Source organism: Carcharhinus amblyrhynchos, unplaced genomic scaffold, assembly GCF_965287045.1.
Source record: "Carcharhinus amblyrhynchos unplaced genomic scaffold, sCarAmb.v2.hapA chromosome_324, whole genome shotgun sequence".
NCBI lineage: Eukaryota > Metazoa > Chordata > Chondrichthyes > Carcharhiniformes > Carcharhinidae > Carcharhinus > Carcharhinus amblyrhynchos.
The window spans coordinates 98,930-117,055 of NW_027650064.1; the positions used below are offsets into that span (position 1 = coordinate 98,930).

Consider the following 18,126-nt stretch of genomic DNA (forward strand, 5'->3'; position numbering starts at 1 on the left):
CAAAGGGAGCAACAGTTTGTTCTGCATGACACAAGGGTATAGGTGTTTGGCAAGTTGACTCTGATAGAGGCATTGCCAGGTTTTTATTTAATTCAAAAAAAGGTATAAGCCTGCAGAGAACAGATCTGTGTATGAATATAGGTAGCTTCAAACCTCCCAACAGAAGATTTTATTTTGTCGTAAGTTATTCAGACTGCCCAAGCAAAGTTAACTGACTGTTTTGTTCTACAGGGCGCGTCAGCCTTGTTTGATATGATAGAATATTATGAGTCAGCCACGCAGCTCAACATCTCATTTAACAAACACATCGGGACTCGAGGGTGGCAGGCTGCAGCTCACATGATGAGGAAGGTGAGCGTCTGGATCCTTATTGTATCATTTGGCTGCTAGGGTGTCTTCGGCTTTACTGTTTACGTTGTTGGTTCAATCCCCTCACTCCCCCGTGAGGATCGAGGCTACAGGGGCAGGAATAGACCAGACAGCCTGTCGAGCCTGCTCCGCCTTTCAGTATCATCGTTCTGACAATGGGCTTTAACCCCATTTTCCTGCTCGCTCCTCGTATCCCTTGATTCCCTCAAAACCTGTCAATCCCAACCTTTAATGATGGAGCATCCACAACCCTCTGGATTCCACAGATTCACAACCCTTTGAGTGAAGCAATGTCTTCTCCTCTCATAGTCATAGAATACCTACAGTGCAGAATGAGGCCATTCAGCCCACTGCACTTGCACCGACCACAATCCCACCCAGGCCCCATTCCCATAACCTCACATATTTACCCCGCTAATCCTCTGACACTAAGGGGCAGTTTAGCATGGCGAATCCACCTAACCCGCGCATCTTTGGACTGTGGGAGCACCTGGAGGAAACCCACGCAAACGTGGGGAGAATGTATAAACTTCACACAGACAGTGACCCGAGGCTGGAATTGAACCAGGACCACTAGCGCTGTGATGGGGCAGCGCTAGCCACTGTGCCACCGTGCTTCCCTCAGTCATCTCAGTCCTAAATGATCAGTCTCTTTTAGATTTCCCAACCAGCAGGAAAAGTCTCTATCCATCACGTGTCTTCAGAATCTGGCATGTTTCAATTCAATTAGTTCTCATTCTTCTAAACCCTCATTGTGTTCACCGTAAGATATAGGGGCAGAAATTCGGCCCATTGAGTCTGCTCCGCCATTCGACCATTGCTGATACATTTCTCGACCCCATTCTCCCATCTTGTCCCTGTTATCCTTACCAATCAAGAACCTGTCTATCTCTGTCTTAAACACACCCAATGACCTGGCCTCCACAGCTTCTGTGGAGATGAATTCAGCTTCAGACTTCGTGGATGCTGGCATTACCTGATGTAACACCAAACCAGATATCCTTTGTACTTTCTGGAAATTCATTCTTGGAGCATTAAGCATCACTTGGCAAAATTGATATTTATTGCCCATCCCTAATGGCTCTCAAGGAGATTGTGGTGAGTTGCCTTCTCGAACCGCTGCAGTCCGTGCTCTTTCTGTAACAATTTGATAGAACTTTGTGGCCGATTTATTGAACTCAAATCTACCCCCGCCTCCTCATCTGTCCCTTAATTTCTGTTCTCATCATTCCATCTCCTGCCTCCCCACTGCCCCCAGGTACTTGAAGCTACTCACTGAACTGTCATATCTCTCCAACATCCATTACAGTTATCCATTCTGCTGCTCAAAATAAATCCAATCGAGGATGCTGTATAGAGATTGTACACACAGGTTATTGAACTGCCTGCTGCATCACAGTCAAATCGGGCAGTGAGAGAACTGTATCTGGGGCCTTAACATTAAATTTCATTCAGTTAAACCATTGAGTGCATCCCGTATGACTTAGTTGATAAATAAATAAGATAAGTACTATAGTACAGGATGGCACAGTGGTTAGCACTGCTGCCTCGTAGTGCCAGGGACCCGGGTTCAACTCCAGCCTAGGGAATTAAGGGTTATGGGGAGCAGGTGGGTAAGTGGAACTGATCCACTTTGGATCAGCCATGATCTTATTGAATGGCGGGGAAGGCTTGAAGGGCTAGATGGCCTACTCCTGCTCCTATTTCTTATGTTCTTGGGTGACTGTGTGGAGTTTCCCCGTGTCTGCGTGGGATTCCTCCAGGTGCTCCGGTTTCCTCCCACAGTCCAAAGATATGTGGGTTAGGTTGATTGGTTATGCAAATTGCCCTTACCGTCAGAGGGATTAGCAGGGTTAGTATGTGGGGTGACATAGATAGGGCTTGGGTTTGATTGTCATTGGTGTAGGTGCGATGGGCTGAATGGCAGCTTCCTGCTCTGTGGGGATTCTACAATTCCACTGAGGGTTACAGGCCACAGTGGTGGATGATTTAACCTAGGAGTGAACGGAATTAATTCTTCCTGAATTCTTCAAGTGGGGAAGTTCAGGTTGGTTGTGTAAGGGAGTTCTATTATTCTATGCCTGAGCATTTGCAGTGCTCTTGCATTACGTGAGTGTGGTCATGCACCCTCTGTGGTAAACGTTCCTTGTCAGCCCCTTCCTCTTGGTGAATGTTGTTCTCTTCTGTTGCAGACCAGCTGCCTGCAGTACCTGGATGCAAGGAACACACCTCTACTCGATCACTCTGCACCCTTTGTGGCCCGTGCCTTAAGGATTAGCAGCAGCCTGGTGGTACTGCATCTGGAAAATGCCAGCCTATCTGGGCGACCACTCATGCTCCTGGGTAAGAGGTTTACAGTTTGCTGGAGTCTTGATCTCCCAGATTTTAGAGTCATAATTGTCCGTCAGTCCATGCTGACTCAGTGTAGAGAATCCAGTCAGTTCCATTCCCTATCAAATGTTCCCCAAAGGTAATTTTATTTTTCTCAAGTGCCTATCCAATTTCCTTCTGATCACCTCTGCCTACACTACCCTCACAGTCAGAGTGTTCCTGGTCATTGCCACTCGCTGAGTAAAAAAAAACCCTCTCTTGCGTCCACATTTTTCATTGCAGTGTTAACGTAAGATATTTGTGACTAATAAATAAACTTTACATCGGAACTTGGAGCAGAAGTAGGCAAATTCAGCCCTTTCTGCCTGCTCCGCCATTCAGTCAGATCATAGCTGATGTCTCCCTGGTCTCGAATCCACCTCTCCACCTGTTCCCCTTATCCCTTTTTCATTAGAGACATATCTTCTTCTTGAAACCATTCAATGATTCAGGCTCCACCGCGCTATGGGGCAGCGAGTTCCACAAATTCATCCCCCTCTGCAAGATGTAGTTACTCCCCCTCATCTCAGTTTTAAATTTACTGCCTCTCAACCTATACCTGTGACCTCTTGTTCAAGATTGTCCTATAAAAGGAAACACAGTTGGTCCACATTTACTCTTGTCAGTCGCTTTTGGTATTTTATATAACTCGATCAGATCTCCTTCTAAACTCCAGTGCATGTAAGCCCAAACTGTTTAATCTCTCCTCGTACGTCAACCCCTTCATCCCTGGATCAATCTGCTGAACCTCTTGCCCAGAAGCTTTAATATCCCCTAGTCCTTATACCATTAGCTGATGTTTTAATGAAGGAAATCTTTGTGTCCATGTAATGACCAATAAAGCACCTCGGGGTACTTTTTATATAAAAGAATTACTTAAAAAATTAATGACTAGAACAAAGAACAATACAGTGCAGGAAGAGGCCCTTCAGCCCATCAAGCCTGCGCTGACACATGGTGCCTTTCTAAACTAAAGATCTTCTGCCTCTGCGTGGTGCATATCCCTCTATTCCCTGCCTGTTCATGTATCTACAATTGATACAACTATATGGAGCTCAAGAATTCCCTCTCCAACAGCATGAGATGAATGATTAGTTTTTAACCAACGATTGAGGGAAGAATGTTGTAGAATCACAGAATCCTACAGTGTAGATGGAGACTGCATCGACCACAATCCCACCCAGGCCCTATCCCTGTAACCCCATGCATTTACCTAGCTCGTCCCCCTGACACTAAGGAGCAATTTAGCATGGCCAATCCCCCTAATCTGCACATCTTTTGGACTGTGGGAGTAAGTCAGCACCAAAGGAGAGCTCCCTGTTCTCCTTTGTATAGTCCCGTGGAATCTTTAATGTCCACTGGAACTGTGATCTCACCCAAGGATTGCACTTTTGACAGTACAGCACTCTCACAGTAGTGCATCAAAATTCAAGCTGACATTATGTGCCCAGGTTTTGGACAGGGACCTAAACGCCTCGTTTTAACTAATCGGTGAGTGCTACCTCCTTCGGTTATATTGGCGTACTGAGGAGGCAACAGAAAACTGAAGCTTTGTAAATGGTTCTGAAACTATTAAAACAGACTGAGAGATACAGTGTTCAGCTCCAGAGGGCTAACTGGTGGTGATTGTCACACTGAGTGCACACCCAATACTCCATTTCAGTCGGGCAACAACAGCATGGCAACAAACTGATCCCTGTGCCCCTCAGTTAGGGAGTGAATAAAGTCATTTGATGCTGTTTCAGGTTTTCTGGCGCAAGTATTTATTTGGCTGCTAAATTTAAAGTTAAGGGCTAACTTAAAGCTGCTGTGTGGCCTAGGTTGATTGGTGAGTAGTTCATTTTTCCAATCTATCATTCATTCATTCACAGAATCCCTACAATGCAGAAGGAGGCCATTCAGCCCATCAAGTCTGTACCAATCGCAATCCCACCCAGGCCCTATCCCCGTAACCCCATGCATTCACCCTAGCTAGCCCCCCTTCACTAAGGGGCAATTTAGCATGGCCAATCCACCTAACCCGCGCATCTTTGGAGTGTGGGAGGAAACCCATGTAGACACACGGGTGTCTGCAGTGACCCAAGCCAGGAATTGAACCCAGGTCCCTGGCGCTGTGAGGCAGCAGTGCTAACCACTGGGCCACCGTGCCGCCCACAGCTTCTGTTGATTAATGGTTATTTCTGAGAACCTCAACAGGATTATTTTCTGCTTACCTTTGTTATCCTGATAGTTTTCTCCCCTCCTCTCTGATCCAGGCTGTTGCTAGGGTACAGGCCTGTTATCCTCCAGTGGTCACTTTTCATGTGTAACTCTAGCTAGTGAAGTCTGGGGGTGTCCAAATATCTGAGTCCTGAGACCCACTGGGGGAGCAGTATTGTAACGGAGCCCCTCTCACCTAATGTTGATACAAACTGCAAAGGTCAGAAGCAGGAGTCCTAGCTTGTTAGAAACTGCTTTGCTCCCTAGCCAGTGGCCATTGAGGCCACTGCCCCAGTTGAAGTCAGCGCAGCATAACCTAGGGTTCAAACCTTGTCAGGTCTACTTGCATCCGGCTCAGCTGCTGGATAAATGTCGAGAGGCTTTTACATTCTAAGGATTATCACAATTGAGTTTAGCCCTGTCCTCACTTGACCTCCATGTGATACTGGCCTTATACTCACTCAATAGCAGGGATCACTAGATTTGGGGGCCTATCATTTTTACCTTGACTTCTCGTGTCTCTGCCTTTTTTTTAACTACCTCCACTAGTCCGTAATAAACTCTCTTCCCTGGACATATTGTAAAGTTCTGCTCACAATCTTGAGGGGATTAGGTTTTTATTCCACAGGAAACATAACTTGCCCTTCCCTCATGAAATGAAAGCCCAGACGTCTAGAAAATTGAAGCCAACTGTTTCAGTTCGTAGCCTTCAAGTGGCAGAGTAGTGAAAGCTGGTGCAGATGTAATGGGGGCAGCGTGCCACCCTGGCGCACACATCCCATGTCTTATCGTATGTTTGTCCTTCCCTCCCGGCAGCAACTGCGTTGAAGATGAACATGACACTGCGAGAGCTGTTTCTGGCTGATAACAAACTGAACGGACTGCAGGACTCGGCCCAGCTGGGCAACCTCCTGAAGTTCAACTGCACCATCCAACTGATGGACCTGCGCAACAACCATGTTCTGGACTCAGGTAGGTGGCGTGCTTCCTCTCCTGCACGGTCAATTCCCTAAGGTCATTTTATTGGGTGGCACAGTGGTTAGCACTGCTGCTTCACAGCACTGGAGACCCAAGTTTGATCCCCGGCTTGGGTCACTGTGGGAAGTCTGCACATTCTCCCCGTGTCTGCATGGGTTTCCTCCCAGTGCTCTAGTTTCCTCCCACACTCCGAAAGATGTGCATTGGCCATGCTAAATTTTCCCTTGGTGTACCCAAACAGGTGCCGGAGCGTGGCAACTAGGAGATTTTCACTTCATTGCAGTGTTAATATCAGCCTACTTATGACACTAATATATAAACTTTAAAACTTTGGGATATGATAAACATAACATGAGAAATAGGAGCAGGAGTAGGCCATCTAGCCCTTCGAGCCTGCCCCACCATTCAATAAGATCATGGCTGATCTGAAGTGGATCAGCTCCACTTCCTCGCTTTCTCCCCATAACCCTTAATTCCTTTGCCTACCAAAAACCTATCTACCCGTGACTTAAATATATTTAGCGAGGTAGCCTCCACCACTTCAACGGGCAGAGAATTCCAGAGATTCACCACCCTTTGAGTGAAGAAGTTCCTCCTCAACTCCGTTCTAAACTGCAGCCCCCCCCCCGGCCTTATCTTGAGGCTGTGCCCTCTAGTCCTGCTGTCCTTTCTGAGCAGGAAGAATCTCTCTACCTCTACCCTATCCATCCCCTTCATTATCTTATACGTCTCTATACGATCCCCCCTCAATCTTCTAAACTCCAACGAGTACAGACCCAGCCTATTTAATGTCTCTTCATAGTCCAACTTCCTCATCTCCGGTATCAGCCTAGTGAACCTCCTCTGCACTCCCTCCAAGGCCAAAATATCCTTGCGCAGGTGCGGCGACCAAAACTGCACACAGTACTCCAGCTGCGGCCTCACCAGTGTCCTGTACGGTTGCAGCAAGACCTCCCTGCTTTTATATTCTATCCCCCTCGCTATAAAGGCCAGCATCCCATTCGCCTTCTTGGTCACCTGCTGCACCTGCAGACTGGGTTTTTGCAACTCATGCACAAGGACCCCCAGGTCCCTCTGCACCGTAGCATGCTGCAGCTTTTCGCCCTTTAAATAGTAATCCCTCCTACTATTATTCCTGCCAAAGTGGATAACCTCACACTTGCTAACATTGTACTCCATCTGCCGGGTCCTCGCCCACTCGCTCAGCCTATCTAGATCCCTCTGCAGACTTTCCACACCCTCCACGCAATTTGCTTTTCCACTCATCTTTGTGTCATCAGCAAATTTCGACACCCTACACTCAGCCCCCTCCTCCAGATCATCTATATAAATGGTAAATAGCTGAGGCCCCAGCACCGATCCCTGCGGCACTCCACTAGTTACCAACCACCAATTGGAATAGCACCCATTGATACCAACTCTCTGCCTCCTATTAGACAGCCAATCCTCTATCCACACTAACACCTTACCCCCAATTCCATGACCCCTAACCTTCTAAAGCAACCTTTTGTGCGGCACCTTATCAAACGCCTTCTGAAAATTGAGAAACGCCACATCCACTGGTTCCCCTCTGTCTACCGCATTAGTCACATCCTCATAGAATTCCAATAAATTTGTCAAACACGACTTCCCCTTAACAAATCTGTGCTGCGTCTGCTCTATCAAACAATTCTTCTCTAGGTGCCTCGCTATTTCTTCTTTGATGACGGATTCCAGCATTTTTCCAACAACAGACGTTAAACTAACCGGCCTATAATTCCCTGATGGAGCCTCTTTTCTGAGTGGCCTTCTTACATGTGAATAATCAGGTTCCGTTGTACATCCAGGGTTTTGGTGCAGGTAGTTGGGTGCCACAAGGTAGCTACACTGAGATAGATGGGCTGTCCAACGTTGGTGCCAAGAATCTACTTCTTTCCCTTAGTTTGTAACGTTCCTTCTGGATGGAATGGACAGGGCATCATTGCATTCCAGGAGAATTTTTTTACCAATTTATATATTTACTTTGGATGGTAAGGACACCGACAAACCAGCATTTATCACACGTCCCTTGCTAAACATAAAGATTTAAGGTACAGAAGTAAGGGAAGGCCATTTGCTCCTTCAAAACGATTCTGTCTTTCACTGTGAGCATTGGCAGCAATAGGGAGACCTCTGTTTCCCATGGCTGAAGAGGGGGACAGAAGGAGGCTTAGAAACTAATCCTGACGGTGACTGTTGCCTCTGATGAAGCAGGATTGGGTTCACCTGCAGTGGCTCCTCCCGCAAGCAGGTCACTAACGCATGCTCACAATATGACCACTTGGACAGGCCTGCAACCCAATCCCCAACAATAACCCAGCACCTACAGGAAAAGAGGGAGTGAAAAATTACCATGAGTGTATTTCAGGACCGTTTGCCAGCATTCTCTTTGCTTTATTCACAGGCTTGGCGTACATTTCTGACGGGTTGAAGGAGCAAAGACAGGGTCTGGTGACCTTGGTTCTATGGAACAATCAGCTGACCCACAATGGGATGACGTACATTGCAGCCGCACTGGTGAGCGTGACTTCTTGAAATATGCAGAGTTGTAAACTGGGTATCCATTTACTGTCATCTCCACTTGTAACAAGATTAATCCTTGTGCTAATAATGCCTACTCCTGCTCCTATTTCTTATGTTCTTATAACCTGGCCTCTGCACATATCTCCTGTCCACAAGCATGATTCCCTGCTGTCATGAGTTTTGTTCTCGCCCTGTGTCAGTTGGACTGACAGCGGCACAATGGTTAGCACTGCTGCCTCACAGCACCAGGAGGGACCCGGGTTCAACCCTGGCCTCGGGTGACTGTCTGTGGAGTCTGCATATTCTCCCCGCATCTGCATGGGTTTCCTCTGGGTGCTCCGGTTTCCTCCCACAGTCCAAAGATGTGCTGGTTAGGTGGATTGGCCATGCTAAATTGCTGCTTAGTGCCCAAGAATGTGTAAGTTAGGTGGATTGGCCATGATGAATTGCCTCTTAGAATCGGGGGATTATGAGGATAAATGTGTGGGATTACAGGGATAGGATTTGTGGTTGATGCAGGTTCGATGGGCTGAATGGCTTCCTTCTGCACTGAGGAATTCTATAATTCTAACTGAACCACAGCTGACACATTACCAATTCCCTTCGTAATCTCAACAACTCCAGTTGGGTTTCCCAAAAGCCTTCTCTTTCCTATCAAATGTCTTCGCAAATTAAGTTGGTACCCGTACATGTTAAACTTTCCACTGAATCGCACATTTCAGACTGGTTGGTTCTGCACTGTCAGGGAGCTGCAACTGGAGACATTCTGAATCAGCAAGCCTGATTTCAGTTACACTTAAACAGAAATCCCCCATTTCTTCCTCTCTCTCTCTCAGCCCTACACACTGAGTCTGGAGACGCTAAATCTCGGCCATAACGCTATAGGAAATGAAGGCGTGCACAAGCTAAAAGATGGACTGATTGCAAATCGATCTGTTTTGCGATTAGGACTGGCGTCTACAAAACTCACCTGTGAAGGTAAGAGCCAAGCAAAAGACTCGTGGGCAAGTGCCAATCGTGCTGTATTCTGTGGCTTTCAAGTTAGTTTTTATTGCATTGCTCTGTTTAAGATCTGTACAGCTGAAATCACATGATAATAACTTGGTATTTGAACCGTCTGTGTAAACAAGGTCATACATTACGGGAAGGTCTTACCCTTTTGTTTCTTAGCCTGTGCCAGATTAACTGAGGTTCACCCAAGGTTCCCTAGGGGAGGCTGCAGTTGTCTCACGAATCCTTGAGTTATGGGAATGGGATGGGCGGAATTAATGAGACAGGAATCCCACATGCAATTGCTATCCAATGACCCATACCCTCCCACCTCCTCTTCACAATGCTGGAAAATGTGCTGGTGAGGATAGGATTGTGATATGATGGCCCTCGCGTTGTCCCTCCAAGTGGTGTGACTGTGATGCATTCCACAGTCAAAGAGCCCATTGACAAAAAGCCTCACCTGTCTGGGCCCCTCCAAGAAGAATGGTTGCTTGATTGAAACGGTATAGGCTTTGAAATTCCAGGAACAGACAGCACCCTGGAGGGAGGGGAAGGACTGATAATAACAAGAAAGTTCTGTAATTCACCCAGACGATGATTATCGCATATTTTTTGTTCTTTGCAGTTTTCTCGCTCTTCTGAAAATGATCTCGAACGTGCATGGACACTGTGCCCCTTCCAACATCTAGTCTGAGTGTTTGTTATTCACATGAGAGTTTAGTGCATGCCAACTTTACCGACATCAGCTGGGCCACTTGTTCAGAGAGCTGGGGTCGCCTCATTACTTCTAGGCTAGAAAAGACAGCAGGGTTCCCTATTCCTGTTCACTGTGCAGTGAACCCTGTTGGAACCTGTGTGGGTATTGGATAAGAATAGAATTATATTTTGGCCTGATGCCCTTTAGACATGTCTTATGAAGGGCCTCCACTTAAACAAGGTCAGCCTGTACCCAAGGAAGCAGTCTACAAAAGAATCAGTACCTTTGAGAGTTGGATTAGAGAGTGGGCGGCATGGTAGCACAGTGGTTAGCACTGCTGCCTCATAGTGCCATGGACGTGGGTTCGATTCCCAGCTTGGATCACTCTGTGTGTGGAGTCTGCACATTCTCCCTGTGTCCCGGTTTCCTCTGGATGCTCCGGTTTACTCCCTCAGTCTGAAAGACGTGCTGGTTAGGGTGCAGTGACCCGAACAGGCATCGGACTGTGGTGACTAGTGGAATTTCTCAGTAACTTCATTGCAGTGTTAATGCAAGCCTACTTGTGACTAATAAATAAACTTTGACTTTAAATTTAATTGCATTTCTGCTTAAAAATGTGTAACTTGTTTAAATTGTGTTTGTGGCTAGCTACATTCCTTGGAATTCATCCAACATATAAATGGAACCTTTACAGAACAATGATAACTTTTATCATCTGCAGGTTGGTTGCTTGGGTAAACTCCATATCGAGGATCTAATCATTAAGCTCCTGGTACATTATTTACTCTAGCAGAAAATGACCGTTTTGAACTTTCTAGGTTAACGTGGGTGAATGGGGTTAGATTGGTATATCTTTTTTTTCTCCCCCCTCCAGGTGCTGTAGCTGTGGCGGAATTCATTGCTGACAGCCCTCGCCTCCTCCGACTGGATCTGCGCGAAAACGAGATCAAGACTGGTGGGCTTATGGCCCTCTCACTGGCTCTCAAAGTGAATCATTCCCTCCTGAGGCTTGACCTGGACAGGGAGCCCAAGAAAGAAACGGTTAGTATTTATAGGTGTCCTCGATTTGAAACGGAAGGCCCCTCAGCCCATCTCTTCCACTAACTTATTTTCCAGGGCCTCAAATTTGAAAGATATCAGCTTGTATGTGAATCACAAAAAATTAAGCTGTAGCTACAGGCAAATTATTTGCTCAAAGGCAAATTACTACAGATGTGGAATCTGAAATAAAAGCAGAAAATGCTGGAAAATCTCAGCAGGTCTGACAGCATCTGTGGAGAGAGAATAGAGCCAATGTTTCAAGTCTAGATGAAAAGTTTCAAGCTTGTTTATTAGTGTCACAAGTAGACTTACATTAACGCTGCAATGAAGTTACTGTGAAAATCCCTTAGTGGCCACACACCAGTACCTGTTTGGATACATTGAAGGAGAATTTAGTACGGCCAGTGCATCCTGTAACAAAAATAAGGCCAACAAAAAATAAAGCTAACAAAAATAAGGTTGTACATTTTCTTTATCAGATTCTCCACCCTTCATTAGTTTAAAATTAGTTTCATTTGGTATGCACGCATCAATACAAATCTCTGTCAAGTACCTCAGCCAATCACATCATACCTGCCAGCATGATGGTACTTCATTCGTCCATAAAATCCAGACGTGAACTCCCTTCTTGGCTAAAGCTACTTCCCTGTTGCCTGGTTATGGTAGGCATTCTTAAGTTCTTACTACCATAGGGGATGTTCCCACGCTCCCACTGCCAAGCTGAATAGACGTGTTACTCCATCCGGGGACACGTCTATTTTGTGTCTGGGCAGTGACTGAAACTATTCATTATTGTTGCAAAATGTGTTAACTCATAAGTATCTTCCAGATATGAGTTCTGCTGGCTAATGGGATCCCAGGCCTTTGACTCACAACTGTTCACCTTTCCCATCATGTCTTTCGGTAACTTGCTTTGGCCAAAGCAAGCAATCACAGTAAAATACATTTTAAAATATCAGCTTGTATGTTTTAATATTATAGTCACTTGTTTAATTTTCTTACTGTATTCACGTTTGTAAGATATCTGCTTGTTTTAAGAATCATTTAACTCTTTACTGTTAGTTCTGTGTCTTAGGTATACTGTCTAAAAGCTAGGAGAATGTGTAAAATAATCACTTTCACTGACCAATCCTCCCTCCTTTCTAAGATGTTACCTGAACAGCATGAACTCGAATTTTGCATATTAATTTTTCATGTGACACCTTGCCCTTTAAGCTTCACTGTTCAACTTCATGTTCCTGCCTACCCTGATGGCCTTTCACTTGCTTACTTATCAAGAGTCTATTTATCTCTGCCTTAAAAATAGTCGATGGGCTGCATGGGTCCTCCTGCTCTTATGTTGCTATATGTATATTTTTTTTGGGGTGAGAGTTTAAAATTTCCACTCACATTTTTGTGACAAGGTACTTCCTGACATTATACTTGAACAGCACTAATTATATGCCACCTTGTTCTGGGTGACTCCACCGGAGGAGATAGTTTTTTCTCTATTATAGAATCCCTACTGTGCAGAAGGAAGCCAATCGGCCCATCGAGCCTGCATCAGCAACAATTCCACCCAGGCCCTATCCCAGTAACCCTATATATTTACTCTGCTAACCCCTCCTTGAAACTAAGGGGCAATTTAGCATGGCCAATCCACCTAACCTGCACATCTTTGGATATTAGGGGGCAATCTAGTAATGCCAATCCACCTAACCTACACATCTTAGGACACCAAAGGGCAATTTAGTATGGCCATTCTACCTAACCTGCCATTTTTGGAGTGTTGGAGGGAACTGGAGCACCTGGAGGAAATCCACACAGACACAGAGAGGATGTGCAAATTCCTCAGACAGTCACCCGAGGCCGGAATTGAACCCAGGTCCCTGGTGCTGTGAGGCAGCAGTGCTAACCACTGTGCTGCCCATATATACAACTATCAAAACCTTTAATCATCAAATGAGGAGCAAGTGCTTAGACGACAGCAAGCTTGCGACATAAAGAGTCTTCCTCATACTGCAGGTTTTTTAAGTTCTAGCAATTCTTTGGTCTCGAGAATCGATTGCATCATTTTGAAGCCTTGCAGTGTGTTTCTCACAGTGAAGTGTTGTGACCTGTGTTGTTCGACTCAGCTTTCCTGTGCAAGAACATTTTATCCTGTGAGCCTAGATTGTCTGCTAATTACAATTCACTAGATCCCTGGCTTCCAGTCAGCCAGTGCCTCAAATGAGGGTGACACAGTGGTTAGTGCTGCTGCCTTACAGTGCCTGGGTTTGATCCTCGACTTTGTGGAGTCTGCACATTCTCCCTGTATCTGCGTTGGTTTCCTGCGGGTGCTCCGGTTTCCTTCCACCGTCCAAAAATGTGCGGGTTACGTGGATTGGCCATGATAAATTGCCCCTTAGTGTCCTGAATGTGTTCCCTCCTTGGTGTCGGGGGGAACTAGCAGGGTAAATACGTGGAATTATGGGAATAGGCCCTGGGTGAGATTATTGTTGGTGCAGACTTGATGGGCTGAATGGCCTCCTGCATTTGGGGACTCTATGATTCAATCTCTTGAATGAATGGGCGGTACGCTGGCACAGTGGTTAGCATGGCTGCCTCACAGCGCCAGGGACCCAGTTTTGATTCCCTGCTGGGGTCATTGTGCGGAGTCTGCACGTTCTCCCCGTCTGTGTGGGTTTCCTCCAGATGCTCCAGTTTCCTCCCACAGTCCAGAGATGTGCTGGCTAGGGGTGCATTGGCTGTGCTAAATTCTTCCTCTGTGTACCTAAACAGGCGCCAGAGTGTGGCAACTCAGGGATTTTCACAGTAACTTCATTGCGGTGTTAATGTAAGCCTACTTGTGACACTAATAAATAAACTTAAACTTGTTTCCATGCACCCGCTCTATCTTTAACCTCTTCCAGCCCTACAACCCTCTGAGATCTCTAAGAAACTCAATCCTGACCTCTTGCACATTCCCTGATTTAATCATTCCACCATTGGTGACTCTGTATTCAGTTGCCAGGGGCAAGAGCCTTGGAATTTGCTCCCTCAGCCCCTCTAACCTTCTATCCTCCTCTAACACGTTCCATAAAACATAAGACCCAGCTTTTGGTTACTTGTCCTAATATCTGCTTATGTTGTGATCCAATTTCTTCCTTTACTCTCATGCTGAAATCCTGATTACATCTTATGATGTTGAAGGTGCTATGTAGGTTCAATCTGAAGTTGTTGTGTAACCAACCACCCCATTTATTCCCCAGGTGAAGAGTTTTATCGAAACTCAGAAAGCTCTCCTCACGGAGATTCAAAACGGCTGCAAGAGGAACTTCATCTTGGCCAAGGAGAAGGAGGAGAAGGACCAGAAGGTGCAGCATTCTGCGTCGATGCCGGAGATCACTGTGACGGTGTGTGATAACAAGGAAGAGGCCCAGAGGAGCCAGGCTCGGCCAAAGGCAGAGGAAGCGTCAGATGAATCAGGAACTGGAGTTCCCAAAGGATGTGTACAGTCCGTACCTGGGAGTACTGAAGGTTCGGGCAGTCCCAGTGAACTGAATGCCACATCCTCCTCTGTGGAAGGTAATGTGCAGCCGGCAGCACAGGGTGAGTCTGGGAGGAGTCCGAGGCAGCTGAGCATGATTGGAACACCAAGCCCAGAAAACCAGCAAGTACTTCTGGAGAGCCCCTCTGCACAGGAATCAGTCACAGAGGGCGATGGGGGCAGCCAGGGAACCGCTGAAGAGTCGACACCGATTGCCTCCGAATTACCATCCCCAGGGCTGGAGAGCCCCGTCTTTGTCAGCTCACCTATTGAGATCACGCCAAGAAGCAACGAGCGGCTCGTATCCAGCCCGGGCAGGGGGCACAAAGTCTTCTTGGTGACCAGAGTAGAAAGCCCCCCAGAGAATCCCAACATCCAGGACCTCCAATGGCTGAACAAAGCGCCGCAAAGCGGAAAGGACAGGCTCCCCGCAAAGGAGGCAGAGTCCTCGCCGGAACCTTTGCCTTGCTCAGTGTCAGACACTCCGACTTTGACTGTCCCAGCCCCTGTCTCAGGGGATAACCTCCAATCCGGGAGTCCAACAGACCCAGACCGGGGTGCAGATAACTCCAGTCACGACTTTGAGGCGGTCTGCGCTAAAGACTGTGATCATGCGATACGTGGGGCTGCCTTACCCAATGGACTGAAAGTGGAGCTTGTGCAGAGACTGCCTGAGTCAACACTGCTAACCACAGGAAAGGATGACAAAGCAGTGAGCTGCAGCATTGAACACGGTAAGTGTGTGTGCACTCTAATATGTCATGTCTGACTCCTGGTAAATCAGGGCTAATGACCATCAATTTTATTAATAACGTAGTGATCCATTCACCACTTATTCCTCCTAAGCTGCAAGTAAATACCCACGTCCACCACTTCATACTAAGACTCCTTGCATCACCTCTACACTATAATTCAATTTTCATCGAGTCATAGAACCCCTTCAGTGCAGAAGGAGGCCATTCAGCCCATAAAGTCTTCACAGATTCTCCAACAGAGCATTCTGCCCAGAGTCTATCCCACACATTTACCTTGCTAACCCTCCTAAGCTACATGTCTTGGGACACTAAGGGGCAATTTAGCATGGCCAATCTGCCTAACCTATGCATTGTTGGGCACAAAGGGGCAATTTAACGTGGCCAATCCACCTAACCTACACATCTTTGGATATTAAGGGGCAATTTAGTGTAGCCAATCCACCTAACTTGCACACCTTTGGACTGTGGGAGGAAACCCACGCAGACATGGGGAGCATGTGCAGACTCCGCGCAGACTGTGACCCAAGCCGGGAATCAAACTCAGGTCCCTGGCACTGTTGAGGCAGCTGTGCTAACCACTGTGTCACTACTTTTCACAAGACCTTGAAGTTATTTAGCTCTTTGCCTCCCTTTCATCCTTCAGATACAATTCTCTGTATTTAAAAACATTATTCAGTCCCCTTGTTCAGAGATTTTTAATTGAAAAGACTTCTTCTGTAACTATTAAACTATAATTTTTTTAATTAAGGGGAGACGATGGCCTAGTGGTATTATCGTTAGACTATTAATGCAGAAACTCAGCTAATGTTCTGGGGGCTAGGGTTCGAATCCTGTCACAGCAGATGGTGGAATTTGAATTCAATTTAAAAATATCTGGAATTAAGAATCTACTGATGCCCATGAATCCGTTGTTGATTATCCGAAAAACCCATCTGGTTCACTAATGTCCTTTAAGAAAGGCAATCTGCCATCCTTACCCGGTCTGGCCCACATGGGCCACAGCAATGTAGTTGACTCTTAACTGCCCTCTGAACAATTTATTGCCAGCAATGGGCAATAAATGCTGGCCAGCCAGCGATGCCCATGTCCCACAAATGAATAAACAAAAAATAATTTGCAGGATGTGGGCATCGTTGGCTGGGCCAGCATTTGTTGCCCAGTCCTCATTGCCCTTGAGACAGTGGTGCTGAACATCTCTCTTAAACTGCTGCAAGCCCCATGATGTAGGTACACCCACTGTGCTGTTAGGATGGCTGTGCCAGGCTTTTTACCCAGGCAGATTACAATGTGCAAATGATTTTTATCTGTTCAACTAATTAGACAGAAGTCCAATTAAACTAGCATCGTTCATGTAAAATCAACTGAAGTTGAATATTAGTCTTCTCTCTCTCCCTCAGTTCCCTCCCCATTGCCACAATCTTTACCCCAACTCCCCTGCCTGTTTGCGCCCCCCTCACCCTCCCCCGATGTTCATTGGCGTCTACCATGACTAAGCCACAAAGTTCCAAGAAACCTCAAATTGAATTCCTGATAATATCTGCTAAATGAGCCGATCTCAGTCATAAAGATGCTGCAAAAGGCCTCTGTGTAACTGGACTCAGCTGAGATTCCCCCCACCTTGCCCTTTCTCCCAAGGTTAAAAAGTCTACCAGTGCTCATCGTTCATACGCACTCTCAAAGCAGGGGCATTGGAGTCGGGAGTTCAAAGGTTTTTCTTGGCTGTGAGACAGTTTCCGGGGACAAATTGGCACTCTCAGCAGAGGCAGGTGTTTTTGTTCTTTTAAATGTTGAGAGGGCTAAAATACAAGAGCAGGGATGTACTTCTGAGGCTGTGTAAGGCTCTGTTCGGAACCTATTTGGAGCATTGTGATCAGTTTTGGGTCTCATATCTAAGGATGGATGTGTTGGCCTTGGAAAGGGTCCAGAGGAGGTTCACAAGAATGATCCCTGGAATGAAGAGCTTGTCGTATGAGGAACGGTTGAGGACTCTGGGTCTGTACTCGTTGGAGTTTAGAAGGATGAGGGTCGGGATGCTATTGAAACTTACAGGATACTGCAAGGCCTGGATAGAGTGGACGTGGAGAAGATGTTTCCATTAGTAGGAGAAACTAGAACCAGAGGGCACAACCTCGAGCTAAAGGGACGATCCTTTAAAACAGAGATGAGGAGGAATTTCTTCAGCCAGAGAGTGATGAATCTGTGGAATTCTTTGCTGCAGAAGGCTGTGGCATTGAGTGTCTTTAAGACAGAGATAGGTTATTGATTGATAAGAGGATCAGAGGTTCTGAGAAAGGGGATGAGAAAAATATCAACCATGACTGAATGGCAGAGCGAACTCGATGGGCCAAGTGGCCTAATTCTGCTCCTATTCCTTATGGTCTAAAGAAAAAGAATGTCAAATAAGGACATCAGGGTTCCTTTTAAATCCGTTTTTCCATCCACCTGTTCTGACTAAGCCCCGACCTGCCCCGTTCTAATAATACTTCTGTTTTATTTTTGAAGAGTTTACATCTCCCAAAACTGAAAAGGAGCTAGAGGAATTATTGCTGGAAGCGAGTCAGGAGACATGTCGTGAAACGTCGTGAGAGTGAGCCAGTAAGTGTTTTCAAATCTTGTCCCTTGATGCCATCTTTGTCTCTTGCCAATTATTATATCAATATTAACTGAAATGTTCA

The 18,126-nt window shown here is 46.3% G+C and overlaps 1 protein-coding gene across 1 annotated transcript in view; it reads left to right on the forward strand.

The window, feature by feature from the left end:
• The window catches only part of LOC145339101 (protein phosphatase 1 regulatory subunit 37-like), a 57,894-nt gene that overhangs the window by 31,248 nt on the left and 8,520 nt on the right, over positions 1–18,126 (forward strand). Inside the window, exons 5-12 of the mRNA XM_080183535.1 lie at positions 232–351; positions 2,562–2,712; positions 5,755–5,910; positions 8,339–8,451; positions 9,294–9,435; positions 11,022–11,188; positions 14,419–15,430; positions 17,954–18,046. Of these exons, the coding sequence (XP_080039661.1) occupies positions 232–351; positions 2,562–2,712; positions 5,755–5,910; positions 8,339–8,451; positions 9,294–9,435; positions 11,022–11,188; positions 14,419–15,430; positions 17,954–18,036 (1,944 nt within the window). The 3' untranslated portion in view covers positions 18,037–18,046. The remainder of the gene's footprint in view (positions 1–231; positions 352–2,561; positions 2,713–5,754; positions 5,911–8,338; positions 8,452–9,293; positions 9,436–11,021; positions 11,189–14,418; positions 15,431–17,953; positions 18,047–18,126) is intronic.